The sequence below is a fragment of the Myxocyprinus asiaticus genome, chromosome 6, assembly GCF_019703515.2.
Source record: "Myxocyprinus asiaticus isolate MX2 ecotype Aquarium Trade chromosome 6, UBuf_Myxa_2, whole genome shotgun sequence".
In the NCBI taxonomy this organism is placed as follows: domain Eukaryota; kingdom Metazoa; phylum Chordata; class Actinopteri; order Cypriniformes; family Catostomidae; genus Myxocyprinus; species Myxocyprinus asiaticus.
The window spans coordinates 12,827,300-12,845,928 of NC_059349.1; the positions used below are offsets into that span (position 1 = coordinate 12,827,300).

Here is an 18,629-nt window from a genome sequence, read left to right on the forward strand (position 1 = left end):
CCGTATTCATCCAATAAACAGCCTTCAAATTTGTACACAGAAGTGTTAAAAAGCCGTGAACTTCAATTTGATCTTGTTACGGTTGATGTTCAAACCTTGTTTGCTCATGTAACTCTCAGCTGTCATAAACGATATACCTATTAAAATACGATACGTAATAAAAGTAGATTTAATAAATAGTATATTTGCCCTGTGTAAATAATAAAATATAGGAACTGTATCTAAAACAAATAAGGGGTGATAAATAAATACTAATACAACAGGCTTGAAAAAAAGACATTTATTCCTTTTAATATCCTATATATATTCTGAATGTGTTGAAACTTGACATCGGGCGACGCATCCTGAAAACTGCAACGTTTGATTGTTTTCTCTCTCTCTATCTCTCTCTCTCTCGTAAATGTAAACGAGTGTAAATGCCAACACCATCATATATGTCGAAAGGATTGATGCCTGTCAACCAAAACATGAGCTCATTGATGTCATTATGTGAGTCTGCTTTTTTATTCCATCAGTTACTCCTGGTCGGAGTCTGCTGTAAATACTTAGTTTATACGCAGGGTTACGTCCTACGTAAGTTTAATGGTGCACCGCTCAAATATTTAGTAGTGCATAAATTGTGACTTAGTGCCCATTTACACCACAACTAGGCTAAGTTGTAACGTATGTATAGCTAGTGCAATCGGCCCCAGTTCAAGATGGCTAGCAAAATAACAACGGAATGCTCATAAACAATATAATACAGTATTAAGCAGTTAGCAACATTTGTGCCTCAGTGATATACTTGGGGAATTGAGAATGGGCGTCGAGCTGTCCTTGTTGCTGCGAGTACCGAAGTTTGTGCTCTTTTCCAGTTGAATCCCATAGAAAAATGCAAACAAATGTGTCCCCACTCAAGATATACACCCACTGAGGTGCAGATGCAATCTTTGTTAATTAAAAGATATAGTTTCATATGGGCGGATTAGAACCCTAAACCTCTTTTTACCAGAATTAATTACCACTAAACCACACAGTCAGACTCCTTTTACCATGTACTTCCTTTTATGTACTTCACTGACTTACAATATCTCATGACTGACAGTAGCACAAATAGAGATGAAGTTATCAAATTTATTATGTGAAATATTTATTTTAGAGCTTGAATTGATCATCAAGAATTACTATTTATCAAAACAGACAGTTTAAAATAATCTTTTACTAGCGCTCATCGTTGCTGTGTGACTTCAAACGCCGTGTATAATCTGTAGAATTGTAGAATCTCGCAAGATTGAGGGCCTTGCCCCATGTCTCTACATCTAAAATGAAAAACTGGCAAATCAATATTTTTTTACGTTCTTTCTTATGAAAAAAATCTATAAATTGATCAATTAAAACAATATACATATGTCATCAATTTAACTATCCATCCTGCTAAACTTTTGTAATAAACATTTAATTAACAATGACTTCAACCTCCAGGAAGTTGTGAATCATTTTTGGTTTGAAAACAACAGCACAAACATTGTGAATTGATGAATTAAGTAAAGTTTTGACTATAAAACATTCCCTCCAAATAAAACCCCAGAAATCAGTATGATGATTATCAAAATTTCAAAAGGTGGATTAAATATACACTGAATAGCAAAAACATTATGACCACCTGGCTTATATGTTGTTGGTCCTCCATGTGCTGCCAAAACAGCACTGACCCACCAAAGCATGGACTCTATTAGACCCCTGAAGTTGTCCTGTGGTATCTGGCACCAAGATATTAGCAACAGATCCTTCAAGTCCTATAAGTTGCAAGGTGGAGCTGCTGTGGTCCAGCACATCCCACAGATGCTCAATCAGATTGAGATCTAGGGAATTTGGAGGGGCAACACCTTGAACCATTCATAATTTTCCTCAAACCATTCCCGAACAATGTGTGCAGTGTGGCAGGGCGAATTATCCTTCTGAAAGAGGCCACTGCCATCAGGGAATACCACTGACATGAAGGGGTGTACCTGGTCTGCAACGATGTTTAGGTAGGTGATTGTAACAGGGTTTCAAATGGGCAAGGAGGATACGGGAACTGGACGAAGCATTAAAGTAATATTTTAATGAAAACTTAAACAAAACACACAAACATAAACACACACACACACACACACGGCATGTGGCTCTTTCTCTGCCGAACTGCCGCATCAGGCTCAGCCTTATCCCACTCTTCAGCTGATTAGCCTGATTGGGGGCCGGCCGTGCACACTCACGGCCCGGCCCCACCCTCCTCCTTGTCACAGTGACATTGACGTCCAGATGAATGGCCGGATCCAGGGTTTCCCGGCAGAACATTGCCCAGAGCATCACACTCCCTCCACTGGCTTGTCGTCTTCCCACAGTGCATCTTGGTGCCATCACTTCCCCAGGCAAACGGCACACATGTACACAGCCTCCCACGTGATGTAAAAGAAAACGGGCCTTATCGGACCAGGCGACCTTCTTCCACTGCTCCAAGGTCCAGTTCCAACGCTTGCATGCCCATTGAAGGCACATTCGTTGGTGGACAGGGGTCATCTTGGGCACTCTGACCGGTCTGCGGCTACGCAGTTGTGACACATTCCTCCCGAAACCATCATTAAAATTTTCTGTGACTTGTGCCACAGTAGACCTTCTGTTGGTTCACACCAGATGGGATATCCTTCATTGCCCTCGTGCATCGATGAACCTTGGGTACCCAAAATCTTGTTGCCAGTTTGTGGTTTGTCCCTCCTCGGACCACTGTCAGTAGGTACTCACCACTGCTAACCGGGAGCACCACACAAGCCTTGCCGTTTCAGAGATGCTCTGACCCAGTCGTCTGGCCATAACAATTTGGCCCTTGTCAAAGCTGCTCAGGTCTTTCAACATGTTGACTACAAGAACTGATTGTTCGCTTACCATCTAATCTACCCAGACCTTGACAAGTGGCCTTGTTAGAAGATGATCAACGTTATTCACTTCACCTGTGTGTGGTCATAATGTTTTGGCTCATCTGTTCATTTATGTGGGAAATCAGGGCTAGCTGTCATACTTTTTACTCAATTGAATATTCTCAAGGTAGGTTTATTTCTGAAAGTCAATTTTTGTTTAGCCACATACACAGATCAGCCACAACATTAAATCCACCTGCCTAATATAGTGTAGGTCCTCCTTGTGCCCCAAAACAGCTCTGACCCACCGATGCATGGACTCCACAAGACCTCTGAAGGTGTCCTGTGGTATCTGGCACCAAGACGTTAGCAGCAGATCCTTTAAGTCCTGTAAGTTGTGAGGTGAGGCCTCCAGGGATTGGACTTGTTGGTCCAGCACATTCCATAGATGCTCAATCGGATTGAGATCTGGGGAATTTAGAGGCCAATTTAACACCTTGAACTCTTTGTCGTGTTCCTCAAACCATTCCTGAACAATTTTTGCAGTTTGGCAGGGCGCATTATCCTGTTGAAAGAGGCCACTGCCATTAGGAAATACCGTTGCCATGAAGGGGTGTACGTGTTCTGTAACAATTTTTAGGTAGGTGGTACGTGTCAAAGTAACATTCACATGAATGCCAGGACCCAAGGTGATTCATCAGACCAGGCCACCTTCTTCCATTGCTCCATGTTCCAGTTCTGATGCTCACGTGCCCATTTTAGGCACTTTCGGTGGTGAACAGGGGTCAGCATGGGCACTCTGACCGGCCTGCGGCTGCACAACCCCATATGCAGCAAGCTGCGATGCACTGTGTGTTCTGACACTTTCCTATCATGGCCAGCATTACATTTTTCAGCAATTTGTACTACAGTCTTCTGTGGGATCGGACCAGACGGGTTAGCCATCGCTCCCCACGCGCATCAATGAGCCTTGGGCGCCCATGACCCTGTTGCCGGTTCACAAGTTGTCCTTACTTGGACCAATTTTGGTAGGTACTAACAACTGCATATCGGGAACACCCCACAAGACATGCCGTTATGGAGATGCTCTGACCCAGTTGTGCAGTCATCACAATTTGGCCCTTGTCAAAGTCACTCAGATCCTTATGCTTGCCCATTTTTCCTGCTTCCAACACATGAAATTCAAGAACTGACTGTTCACTTGCTGCCTAATATATCCCACCCCTTGACAGGTGCCATTGTAATGATATAATCAATGTTATTCACTTCACCTGTCAGTGGTTTTAATGTTTGGCTGATGTGTGTACATGACAGTACTGGCTACAAAAAAGCTACCAAACTTTTCCACTGTTATTGCCCAAGAAAAAGAGATACAAGTTCATTTAACACATTGAGCTTTTCTATTAGGGGTAAGCTGTCACAAAACCTATCAGGTTTCATGTGAACATTTGGAGAGACCACCACCACCAAAACAAATTCGGCAAAAACAAATGCAAAAGGTAAAACCAGTTATGAAGCACAAAGTGGTTCATGAAACAACAAAGAAACAGGTCACTTAAAAAAATATCAAAGCATTGTTTTGGCCAACAAATATTGTAACTGATAAATTGAAAATGTCCAAATGAAATTGTGAAAACTTGCCCTGACCTGGTTGAACTGTTCATGTCTGGAGAACAGTTTAACCTTTTCATTAAAATCTACCTTCATTATATAGTTAACACTTGCCTGAATGTGGTGTTCACTTGTGTCCCCAACAGCTATTACACAAAACATGATGACATCAAAATTTAACCAAAACAATATTCTAATTTAAGAGGACTTTGAACAAGATGTTTGAAACTAACTTACAAAACCACTGCAAGAGGAAACACACATTGTGTGCATTAGACTTTTAACTCAAAACCTTATAGTTACTGAGATATGGTCCTTGTGTCCATTAGCACGGTCACCACTATATCAAAATGAAGTTGACCCCTAACCTAAGTCTCAGTTCCTTCTAGCTTTAGCTCTTTATTCCCATCCTTTTATCAGAAGGAAAATTGATCAAAAGTCGTTTGCAACTATAGTTTAATTATAAACATTTGTTTGCCTCCAAATCATGAAGGATAAATTCTGTAACTTGAAGAACATTATGGGGCATGTGGAAAAATATATATGGGTTAACTACTACTAGTATACAAATAATCTACAAATTTACAGCTACATAGTAGGCCAATCTGTTACTATAGTAATATAGATACTAAAAGTCTGATGTCATCAGTTAGATGAATGAGCTATAAACAATTGTCACTATTGTCACAGTTAAAGGTCAACTACAAGCATGAGTCACAAAATACACATTTATATTGCAACACTGCATGCTAGAAATAAGACAAAGATTTAACTAGAGTTCCTCTAGAACCATGTTCTATAACAGAATGACTATGTCATCTGGAAGAAGACACCACAGTAAAAAATAAATAATAAAAACAAAGTTTTAAACAATTATGGTAATAGAACATAGTACACCCTGTTCCAAAGGCTACCACTGTATGCTGGTGTGCTACCAGGCCCTTCACTAGCTTAACTAACAAGTCTTTTTGGTGAAGAACCAGCTTGGCCAGAAAGGCAATAAAAGTGTAATGAATAAGGTATACTTCATTTTTCCACACGCGGTTAAAGGTTGATTCTGCGCCATTCGGAGTCATACTGTGGCCCCATTGGGTCCCTGAAAATCAACCTACATCCCAACCCAGAAGCCTTGCCTGAATGCAGAGTTCCAGACTCTGTTCAAATTTCATGCTGCTTTCAAATCTGGCAAGTGGGCAGTGCTTAGGACAACCAGAACTAACTTTTTCATTTGCATCAAAAGAGCCAAAGCCTCCAACACCCTGAAAATAAAATGTCATTCCAACAACAATAAACCATGTGCACGTGGAAGAGTCTCACTGACTACAGGTGAAACAAAATCACCTCGCCTGCTCGCATGATACCTGCCTCCCAGACAATCTATTGTTATTTTTAGGCATCCAACAGACCGATAAATGACCAGAGACTTAATGTAACCACAGCTGAGATGTAAGTACAATGAAAAAAATTCTATGAATTTACATGATTAAATCATGTACATCAGTTCTACCTAAGTTCTAAGTTACATCAACACATTTTTTTCAGCTTGGTTTAGCTCAATAATTCTTTTGTCAGAAAACATAACTTCATTGTAAGTAGCCTCAGTGTGATTTTATGTGTCCCTAACATGATTAATATGATTCTTCAGCTTTACATAATATTTGTGTGATACATTACTGATTTATGTTTTAAAGTTATGCTAGTTAGCTAACTTTTAGCCAACAATAGCATACAAGAAGCATTTGCTACTTGAGTAAAGCAAAATACAGCATGGTGTTTGTGTCCTCAACCTAGGCAAAAGCTCCACTCTTCACCACAATGGGAACCCAGCATATCATAATTGGTTCTAAATCTCAAAATAACAACATTAAAAACTATTAAGTCTCCCCTTTCTTATCTTGCTCAAAAATGTATAAAATAACACTTAATTTCAACATGCCGGGAACTACAAATCCCTGGCCCAAATCCTCTTGCCCAAGTTATTGAACAGACTTGATTGATTCACATAACATTCCCCCTTCATAACATAATCTAGTAGAGTGTACATTTTAGTGAGTTACATTAATCGAAAGTAAAGAAAATAAGTTTAGAAGAGAAACACAATTTGTTGTGTAGATCACAAACAATATGATTTACTAAATCGGACAACCTGCGGTTTTCGTTTTTTCAAAGTAATTGCAAAACAGCTGAGCCAAATGGCAACCCTGGCCATGGACTAAAAGAATGCATTCACCAAACACTGTTATCCAAAATTCAAATTGCTTCCTGTATTGTGGCTCATTGACCAGCACATTGCATTTAGGCCATGTCCATTTGAAACGGGACAACACTAAATACGGGTGTAAATAGGATCCAAAACCTTGAGATTTTTTCACTTCAACCACATTCGAAGGTGGTTGAAAATGTATGTGACCAAACTGAGCTTTTAGTGTAAACGTTCATGTGCTTGAATGCGATCAAACAACAGCAAAGGACCACATACTCACCTTTCAAACCAACACTGCAATAAAACAAGAGTTTCACATAATGACGATTATTGGCCGCTGAAGCTCAATGAATACAGGTACACCACTAAGAATACTCTTATGTCATAATATAATGTATATGCCAATACTCCTATAATAATAATAATAATTGCTTACATTTATATAGCACTTTTCAAGGCACTCAAAGTGCTTTACATAGTATAGGAATAATCTCCTAAACCACCACCAGTGTGAAGCATCCACCTGGATGATGCGACAGCAGCCATAGTGCACCATTACGCTCACCACACACCAGCTATTGGTGGAGAGGATAGAGTAGAATTATAGAGCCAATTAATGGATTGGGACTATTAGGAGGCCATGACTGAGAAGGGCCAATGGGGGGAATTTGGCCAGGACACCGGGGATACACCCCTACTCTTTAGGAGAAGCATCCTGGGATTTTTAATGACCACAGAGTGTCAGGACCTCAGTTTAACATCTCATCCGAAAGACGGTGCCTTTTTAAAGTATAGTGTTCCCATCATACTGGAGCATTAGGACCCACACAGACCACAGGGTGAGCACCCCCTGCTGGCCTCCCTAATACCTTTTCCAGCAGCAACCTTAGTTTTCCCCAGGAGGTCTCCCATCCAGGTACTGGCCAGGCTCAACCCTGTTTAGCTATAGTGGGCAACCAGGCAAGAGCTGCAGGGTGATATGGCTGCTGGCATAATAATGTAATAATGTTGTTGAGCCCAACGTTCATCACAATCATACCCCAAACCCTGGTCAACCAATTATTGTGTTTTGGACAAAACACCAATCTCTGCTATTGGGTCCTTGACTTTTTAAGAAATAGATCACAGATAAGATCCCAGTAGGACCCCTCCATTCTCAGCACTGGAGCTCCCTGATTTTCATCTTCCTTCCCTAGAACCATCACCAAACATCCACAATATCACATCATTAAATTTACTGACAAGACCATAGGTTAAGGGAGCTCTTTAAGGATAATGAAGAGACAGTCTGTTGGGAAGAAGTGAGACAGCTTGATATCTGGTGCAATAACAACAACCCCTTACTGTTATCAAAATGAAAGAGAATGATAGAAAAGGCCCAAACAATTCACAACCTCATCTGAGGGATCAACTTTAACTTAAGTTATCAAATGATAATAATACAGGTGTGATATAATAAAATCATAACAGGATTCATTTAGTTTGATGCGATCTATTTATGTTTTAAATCAGTCTGCTTAGTTAAAATTTTACATGATGAAGACATTATCCCAACCCCAGCCCCTGACGTTAGCGGTTCCTTGTTCGAGACCAGCAGTTTTAAGGGTCATGGTGGAGACAGTTTTTCCAGCCCAGAACCATATTATCAGGGACAGATTGGGCTCCGAAAACCATGACAATGGAAAAGGAGTGCGGGAGAAATACCCAGAAGGATTTTGTGTTGAACACATCATGGTTCTCTGGCATTCAATCCATTAACCTCCATGTTGCTTGGACATATTCATAAATTCATAAAGATACAGTGAAAATTGTATTATTGATAATAACCTCTTTCTTATCAAGATAGTCTTGGAGCTCTTCCGCTCTGTCAAGATACTGCTTGCACGTATCTCTGATCTTCTGATTGCCCTCTTTACCCTGTGGTTCACCTGAATACATGGAAACAAAGGGTTAAAATGACAAGATATTTTTAAGCAGACTTTGAGCAGACCATTGCAAATTATTCTAAAAAAAAGGTTTGCCCCATATTTAAGCACTCACGTTTTATTATATGCAGAAAATATTTCACTGCATGTTGATAAGATTTAACAGCCTCCTCATAATTTCCAGCCTGATCCTCCTGTGAAGCTTTGTTAGCTACAGCTATAGCTTTCTGTGAAATGAAGCAATTGCATATGTGCTTATTTTAACTGGAGACTCAAACATGTCTCCTATGCATTTAAGTCATAGGAGATATGAAGACCCACAGCTACTTTGATTCAAGTGTGAACAAATACTACTGAAACAGACCATCTTTAAACAATATTCCTTGACATTTCACATTTACATACTGTATGTACTAATGCTATTGATTATGCAACTCTGTTGTGCCATGTGTCAATTTAAGAGTCTTGAGTAGATATTTTGATTTACTTATTTGTTTATTTCGTAATAAATCTCACAGAGATTTAGATTATCATGAATTTGATAGGGATTTCTACCATAAATCTGATAGAGATTAAGATTATGAGTCTGTTAGATTTTAATCATCTTAAATCTGATAGAGATTTAGATCATTATGAAACTAGTTTAGTAAACACAATATACTGTATACTAGTAGTTTACATTTGTATTTTAGTACACATCGAATTTTACACCTAACTTTAGTAGATATTTTATGATAGATTTTTAGATTATCATAAATTCTTTAGAGATTCAGGGTGTACTCACACTAGGCGAACTGTACCGTGCCCGAGCACGTTTGACCCCCAAAGTCCAGTTTGTTTGACTAGTGTGATCGCTCCGTACCGCGCCTGGGCCCGGGATGCACTCATCGAACGAAAAGGATAAATTCCAGCGGTTTGATGCTGTCGACAATTAGGTATGTGAGAGGGCCGTGTGTCACCGCGCCCCAAACAACTCTAAATAAGCCACAAAGTAAGTAACGTTACAATGATTGACTCCAATGTGCTGTGCGAGAGCGCTTTTCTTTCTGTTTTCTTCAAAACAAAAAGTCGCATCGTAATGACATAAGCGTGCTCAGGCCCAGAACATTAAGTGCAATGTGAGTGCAGGCCAGCGGGGGAGTGGGGAGGGGGGACAATAGTGCTTGGGCACGGTACAAGGTAACCGGGCCTAGTGCGAGTACACCCTCAGATTATCATGATTCTGACAGATGTTCAGATTATCATGAAATTGATAGATGTTCAGATTATCTTGAGTCTGACAGATGTTCAGATTATCATGAGTGTTATAGAAATTCAGATTAGGGATGGGCACTAGTACTTGGACATGGCAGCAATGATCGATCATGAAAACGATGATCGATGGTGATCACGCATGATGTGACTTTTCACTTAATTCGAAATCCAGTGACAATTACCTAACAACTAAACACACAAACAAAGAGGGAGCTTATTTTTAATTTTGAGATTGATTACATTGTGCTTTTGAGGTGTACATTGTTTGTCAGAAACGTTTCATAGCAACCAAACTGATACGACGCTGCAATGCTATCATTACAATAATCAAAAAAGAGTGTAATTAACCGTGTTTTGAACACCTGTCTCTGCAAAATGTTTGCTAAACACATTTTATTGTCATTTCATGTAAGAACTTTGACTCGTTAACGGATATTATTTTAAAAAAGTAAATGTTTGTCACTGACAGTAAACCTCCCTGCCCTGCGTGAAGTAAAACGCACCTGCATCTCGACGAAATGGGAATTGAAGATTTCTGCACGAGTTTCCAAGTTAGATGTCCTATATAAAGTGTCATTCTGTTGCACTTTCCCCAGTTGAAAGGTGGAAATTCTGAATCTCAGAGTTGAATGGAACGCTTCATGAATCACAGCAACAACAATACAGAGCAACGCAGCTTTCCTCACAAGAGCGAACATTTGGGGACACACACACACACACACACCAGGCGCGTGTGGCAGTGGACTCAACGCACTGAAGCAATGCATATACTGCAGGCGAGTGTTTCAAACAGCTAGACAGAGCTAGACAGAGCGCAGCTAAATGGAACACAATGCAGAGTTTTCAAATTGAACTTCAATTTAACATGCATATTAAAAATGTTATTATATATACAGTTATGAACATGTAATTGCCCCTCATTAGTCCGAGTACTCGAGTAGACAAAATTACCAAAATGCCCATCCCTAATTCAGATTATTATGAATCTGATAGATGTTCAGATTATCATGAATTGGATAGATGTTCAGATTGTCACGAATCTGACAGATGTTCAGATTATCATGAAACGTATAGACATTCAGATTATTTTGAGTCTGACAGACGTTCAGATTATCATGAATTGGATAGACCTTCAGATTATCATGAGTCTAACAAATGTTGAGATTATCATAAATCTGATAGACGTTGAGATTACCATGAGTCTGACAGATGTTCAGATTATCGTGAATAGGATAGACGTTCAGATTATCATGAATTGGATAGACGTTCAGATTATAATGAGTCTGATAGACATTCAGATTATCATTAATCTGATAGATGTTCATATTATCATGAGTTTGACAGACGTTCAGATTATCATTAATCTGATAATGTTCATATTATCATTAATCTGATAATGTTCATATTATCATTAATCTGATAATGTTCATATTATCATGAGTCTGATAGATGTTCATATTATCATGAATCTGATAGATGTTCAGATTATCATGAATCTGATAGATGTTCAGATTATCATGAATCTGATAGATGTTCAGATTATCATTAATCTGATAATGTTCAGATTATCATTAATCTGATAATGTTCATATTATCATGAATCTGATAGATGTTCATATTATCATTAATCTGATTATGTTCATATTATCATTAATCTGATAGACGTTCATATTATCATGAATCTGATAGACGTTCAGATTATCATGAATCTGATAGACGTTCAGATTATCATGAATCTGATAGATGTTCAGATTATCATGAGTCTGATAGATGTTCATATTATCATTAATCTGATAGATGTTCATAATATCATTAATCTGATAGATGTTCATATTATCATGAATCTGATAGATGTTCAGATTATCATGAATCTGATAATGTTCAGATTATCATTAATCTGATAATGTTCATATTATCATTAATCTGATAATGTTTATATTATCATGAATCTGACAGATGTTCATATTATCATGAATCTGATAGATGTTCATATTATCATGAATCTGATAGATGTTCAGATTATCATGAATCTGATAATGTTCATATTATCATTAATCTGATAATGTTCATATTATCATTAATCTGATGTTTATATTATCATGAATCTGATAGATGTTCAGATTATCATGAGTCTGATAGATGTTCATATTATCATGAATCTGATAGATGTTCATATTATCATTAATCTGATTATGTTCATATTATCATGAGTCTGATAGATGTTCATATTATCATGAATCTGATAGATGTTCATATTATCATTAATCTGATTATGTTCATATTATCATTAATCTGATAGATGTTCAGATTATCATGAATCTGATAGACGTTCAGATTATCATGAATCTGATAGACGTTCAGATTATCATTAATCTGATTATGTTCATATTATCATTAATCTGATAGATGTTCAGATTATCATGAGTCTGATAGATGTTCATATTATCATTAATCTGATAGATGTTCATAATATCATTAGTCTGATAATGTTCATAATATCATTAGTCTGATAGATGTTCATATTATCATGAATCTGATAGATGTTCATATTATCATTAATCTGATAGATGTTCATATTATCATGAATCTGATAGATGTTCAGATTATCATGAATCTGATAGATGTTCAGATTATCATGAATCTGATAGATGTTCATATTATCATGAATCTGATAGATGTTCATATTATCATGAATCTGATAGATGTTCAGATTATCATGAATCTGATAGATGTTCATATTATCATGAATCTGATAGATGTTCATATTATCATGAATCTGATAGATGTTCAGATTATCATGAATCTGATAGACGTTCAGATTATCATGAATCTGATAGACGTTCAGATTATCATGAATCTGATAGACGTTCAGATTATCATGAATCTGATAGACGTTCAGATTATCATGAATCTGATAGACGTTCAGATTATCATGAGTCTGATAGATGTTCATATTATCATTAATCTGATAGATGTTCAGATTATCATTAATCTGATAGACGTTCAGATTATCATGAGTCTGATAGACGTTCATATTATCATGAATCTGATAGACGTTCAGATTATCATGAATCTGATAGACGTTCAGATTATCATGAGTCTGATAGACGTTCAGATTATCATGAATCTGACAGATGTTCATATTATCATTAATCTGATAGATGTTCAGATTATCATGAATCTGATAGACGTTCAGATTATCATGAATCTGATAGACGTTCAGATTATCATGAATCTGATAGACGTTCAGATTATCATGAATCTGATAGATGTTCATATTATCATGAATCTGATAGATGTTCATATTATCATGAATCTGATAGATGTTCAGATTATCATGAATCTGATAGATGTTCATATTATCATGAATCTGATAGATGTTCATATTATCATGAATCTGATAATGTTCATATTATCATGAATCTGATAATGTTCATATTATCATGAATCTGATAGATGTTCATATTATCATGAATCTGATAGATGTTCATATTATCATGAGTCTGATAGATGTTCAGATTATCATGAATCTGATAGATGTTCAGATTATCATGAGTCTGATAGATGTTCAGATTATCATGAATCTGATAGATGTTCATATTATCATGAATCTGATAGATGTTCAGATTATCATGAGTCTGATAGATGTTCAGATTATCATGAGTCTGATAGATGTTCAGATTATCATGAGTCTGATAGATGTTCAGATTATCATGAATCTGATAGATGTTCATATTATCATTAATCTGATAATGTTCATATTATTATGAATCTGATAGATGTTCATATTATCATTAATCTGATAGATGTTCAGATTATCATGAATCTGATAGATGTTCATATTATCATGAATCTGATAATGTTCATATTATCATGAATCTGATAGATGTTCAGATTATCATGAATTGGATAGACGTCTAGACAAAATTGCTCAGTGCTTTCACCATCTTCATTGTTTGTATTCACCGCTCTGTGGAAGAATGCTTATGTGCGCAGGCGCGTAGTGTTTCTTTACAAAGTGACATCACCAACTACTGGCCTGGCATGCATAATACAGCGTTTTTAGTCGTTTTTGCGGATCCGTGTGAACGGGGATCGTTTTGACAACGTTGTCTTCTGTACGCGAAACTTTTCAAAAACGCAATGGAAAAACTTTTCCGTTTTTAGTAAATCATTGTCGTGTAAACGTACCCAAATAAAGATTCAGATTATCCTGAGTCTGATAGAGATTAAAATAGAGATTCATATTTGCATGACTGATAGAGATGTAGATGATCCTGAGTCTACCAGAAAATTCAGATAAGCAGGAGTCTATTAAATATTCAAATGAGTCTGATAGATTCAGATTATTCTTGATAAAAATCTCATTTATTTTCTCATTTGTTTTGTTTCACTTTTGTTTCTCAGATTATTTAATTACATTTGTTTGTGTGGCTTTCGGGTTATCATTATCTTAAAGTCACATTACAATTAACAATTGTATTTGCAATTTTTAAGTAGCTGAAAATAATAAACCACTCAAATAGCCTAATGTTATAATAGACAACTTAATATTGGCAACTACTGGCATATCACTAAACTTTCTTGAGGTCAATGCCTTGAAAACAAATAACCTACTGTCTTAATATCATGGTCAAAACAAGACAATACTGACACTGTTCCTGAGCTGATACTATACTGTAGAAATGTTGAATGTCCGTTGTTAGTACGTTGTGTCTCAAAACATACACAGCTGTTTATATCTGGGCAGCATGTTTGCGCCTTCCGGGTCAGAAAATGCAGTCTAAAGATGTCAGCCCACACGCTTTTGAGACAGCCATTGAACTGTTTGTACTTTAGGATTGATAAAATACAAGTCATTTTGAAATAATGACAATGACGGTCAGCGTTGCGCAAGAAATGAATGTGAAATACAGGTACAATTATTTAAGTGATTTCGTTGACAACAGGATTTCTCACGAAATCGGAATCGGATCTGCAATTAAACTATACAAATAACGAAACCTTATCTGTATTCATGTTGTCATGAAGTACTTTACCTGTAAATTAGTAGGCTCCATGTCCCGTTGATTTGTAGATATTCCGCAGAAAGTTTCTATGGTCTGTTTAGCGTCTGTTCGTAACACCCACTCGACTCACAGATGAGGCATGATTATTACTGAAGGAAAACACGAGAACAGCGCCTCCTCATTCTCACACTCAGCCTGAGGAACAATCTGATCAGAACGTGTTTAGTTCAATGCCTTCTAAAGTTGGTTTGTTGCCCACACCCAAACAAGGAGGATAGAATAGGAATTCATAGTCGTTTCTGAAAATAATCATGTATTTTTCTGTTGAATAATCAGCAAAAATAGGCGTAATAATACGATTTAAGCTATATTGCTCATTGTTTGATATGCGTTAGTATTCAGCAAAGAATAAAAAATTAAGGATAAACTTAACTAATATTTTAGTGTGGGTTAAGACATTCCACTGGATAATTTCAAGAGAGTCACTTTAACATGATACATAAACAAATGAAGTTTTATGGAAAAAAAAAAAAAATCGAATGCATCTATAAAGTCTGTATAGTGCTGAGAGATGAAGATACAGCTTACACTTCAACCCAAAAATCAAAAAAAATAAATAAGAATGTAAAATGTGAATTCATAGAGAAAGCAAAGCCTGTTTTTAGGACCAAGATTTTTTTGGGACCAATTCTCATTACTGTAATACATCCAGATATACAGGTGCTGGTCATATAATTAGAATATCATCAAAAAGTTGATTAATTTCACTAATTCCATTCAAAAAGTGAAACTTGTATATTATATTCATTCATTACACACAGACTGATATATTTCAAATGTTTATTTCTTTTAATTTTGATGATTATAACTGACAACTAAGGAAAATCCCAAATTCAGTATCTCAGAAAATTAGAATATTACTTAAGACCAATACAAAGAAAGGATTTTTAGAAATCTTGGCCAATTGAAAAGTATGAACAGGAAAAGTATGAGCATGTACAGCACTCAATACTTAGTTGGGGCTCCTTTTGCCTGAATTACTGCAGCAATGCGGCGTGGCATGGAGTCGATCAGTCTGTGGCACTGCTCAGGTGTTATGAGAGCCCAGGTTGCTCTGATAGTGGCCTTCAGCTCTTCTGCATTGTTGGGTCTGGCATATTGCATCTTCCTCTTCACAATACCCCATAGATTTTCTATGGGGTTAAGGTCAGGCGAGTTTGCTGGCCAATTAAGAACAGGGATACCATGGTCCTTAAACCAGATACTGGCTGCTTTGGCACTGTGTGCAGGTGCCAAGTCCTGTTGGAAAATGAAATCTGCATCTCCATAAAGTTGGTCAGCAGCAGGAAGCATGAAGTGCTCTAAAACTTCCTGGTATACGGCTGCGTTGACCTTGGACCTCAGAAAACACAGTGGACCAACACCAGCAGATGACATGGCACCCCAAACCATCACTGACTGTGGAAACTTTACACTGGACCTCAAGCAACGTGGATTGTGTGCCTCTCCTCTCTTCCTCCAGACTCTGGGACCCTGATTTCCAAAGGAAATGCAAAATTTACTTTCATCAGAGAACATAACTTTGGACCACTCAGCAGCAGTCCAGTCCTTTTTGTCTTTAGCCCAGGCGAGACGCTTCTGACGCTGTCTGTTGTTCAAGAGTGGCTTGACACAAGGAATGCAACAGCTGAAACCCATGTCTTGCATACGTCTGTGCGTAGTGGTTCTTGAAGCACTGACTCCAGCTGCAGTCCACTCTTTGTGAATCTCCCCCACATTTTTGAATGGGTTTTGTTTCACAATCCTCTCCAGGGTGCGGTTATCCCTATTGCTTGTACACTTTTTTCTACCACATATTTTCCTTCCCTTCGCCTCTCTATTAATGTGCTTGGACACAGAGCTCTGTGAACAGCCAGACTCTTTTGCAATGACCTTTTGTGTCTTGCCCTCCTTGTGCAACATGTCAATGGTCGTCTTTTGGACAACTGTCAAGTCAGCAGTCTTCCCCATGATTGTGTAGCGTACAGAACTAGACTGAGAGACCATTTAAAGGCCTTTGCAGGTGCTTTGAGTTAATTAGCTGATTAGAGTGTGGCACCAGGTGTCTTCAATATTGAACCTTTTCACAATATTCTAATTTTCTGAGATACTGAATTTGGGATTTTCCTTAGTTGTCAGTTATAATCATCAAAATTAAAAGAAATAAACATTTGAAATATATCAGTCTGTGTGTAATGAATGAATATAATATACAAGTTTCACTTTTTGAATGGAATTAGTGAAATAAATCAACTTTTTGATGATATTCTAATTATATGACCAGCACCTGTATATATATAATTATTATTTTTATCATTTTATAATTATTTATTATTTTTGTAATTCTAATTTTCTCAATCTTTTTAGATTCTAACAAATATTGTTATAATTTTTTTATAATGTAAGTTGTCATAATTTAAAGGAAGTTCAACAAATTCACAATGCATTAAGGCAGGATTCTCCAATTAGTTTTCACTAAGGTCCAAATTCTGTCAACAATACAAAGCCAAGGACCAACGCCCTCGATGTTATGACAAAAGTGTTTGTGCTGCTGCTATTATTATTGTTATTATTACTACTATTGTTTTATTGTTTTTGTTGTTAAAAGAGTCACAAAATAAATATTCCGATTTTTCTCAGTATTAGTAGCCTGTTTTATTTATTCAAACAATTATTAATATTTTGTTTGTATACAGATACACAAATCTACACTGAGTTGTTTGTAAAAAACTAACAAACAATAACTTTAAAGAACAATCTGGTTCCCTTACGACTCAGTACACTTGACATTGCGTGCTAACGCATATGGGGAGTGTCCTTCCACATGACCTAGTTGAAACCTCTCTACAATAACCCCAATATTCTAATATTGACTATGGTGTTTGAGCCCGCCTTTTTAGGCGCGAAGCTGTCCCCTATAAAAGCAGGTGCGCAAACACCATTCCTCAGAATTTTCTTCCTTCAAGACTGTGATTCATCTCTCGTCTAGAAGCCTTCTACTGCTTTGCCGTCGACTACACGAGTCAGCAGGCAGAATCTTCACAGCAACGAGAAAACTTTCCGCTCCCCTGCAGTGTTCCGACGAACATCACTCCACCTCGCCGTTTGACGCTTTGCTGGTGAACAGGCCGCTTCAGCATCCTGATTCCCTGCAGCGCTTCAGCAGGAGTTGTGTATCCTTATAAAGCAATTGTATATTGCATATTGTATGTGTGTGTGTGTGTGTGTGTGTATATATATATATATATATATATATATATATATATATATATATATATATATATATATATATATATATATACACACACACATACAATATGCAATATATATATATATATATATATATATATATATATATATATGAATGAAAATTTCCAGTCCGGATGCCGTAGATCTGCCCCATTCTTCCCTGAATTTCATAACGAACTTTCAAAATCCTGGCACATGCCCTATTCAGCTCGCCCATGCAGCGATTACATCCTCTCTAATATGGATCACGGGGAAGAAAATGGTTATGCACAACTACCCCCCGCCCCAGAAAAGGCGGTAGCGGCACATCTCTAGCAGCACCATTACACAGACGCGTGGCGAGCTCTTACTGGCATTCTAACTGGGTGCTAAAAAACAATCGAACAATATTATACCATCCAATTTGCACGTCAGCCGCCCCGTTGCAATGGCATTCTGTTTTCCATGGTTCCGTCTGAAGACACGG

General features: G+C 37.3%; 1 protein-coding gene across 1 annotated transcript in view; it reads right to left on the bottom strand.

Annotated features, from left to right (window-relative positions):
* Positions 1 to 15,053, bottom strand: part of vps4b (vacuolar protein sorting 4 homolog B) — a 33,730-nt gene extending 18,677 nt beyond the window's left edge. The window contains exons 1-3 of the mRNA XM_051700155.1: positions 14,906 to 15,053; positions 8,728 to 8,839; positions 8,515 to 8,615 (exon numbers count right to left, since the gene is read on the bottom strand). Coding sequence (XP_051556115.1) covers positions 8,515 to 8,615; positions 8,728 to 8,839; positions 14,906 to 14,926 — 234 coding nt within the window. The 5' untranslated portion in view covers positions 14,927 to 15,053. The remainder of the gene's footprint in view (positions 1 to 8,514; positions 8,616 to 8,727; positions 8,840 to 14,905) is intronic.
* Positions 15,054 to 18,629: the final 3,576 nt, after the last annotated feature.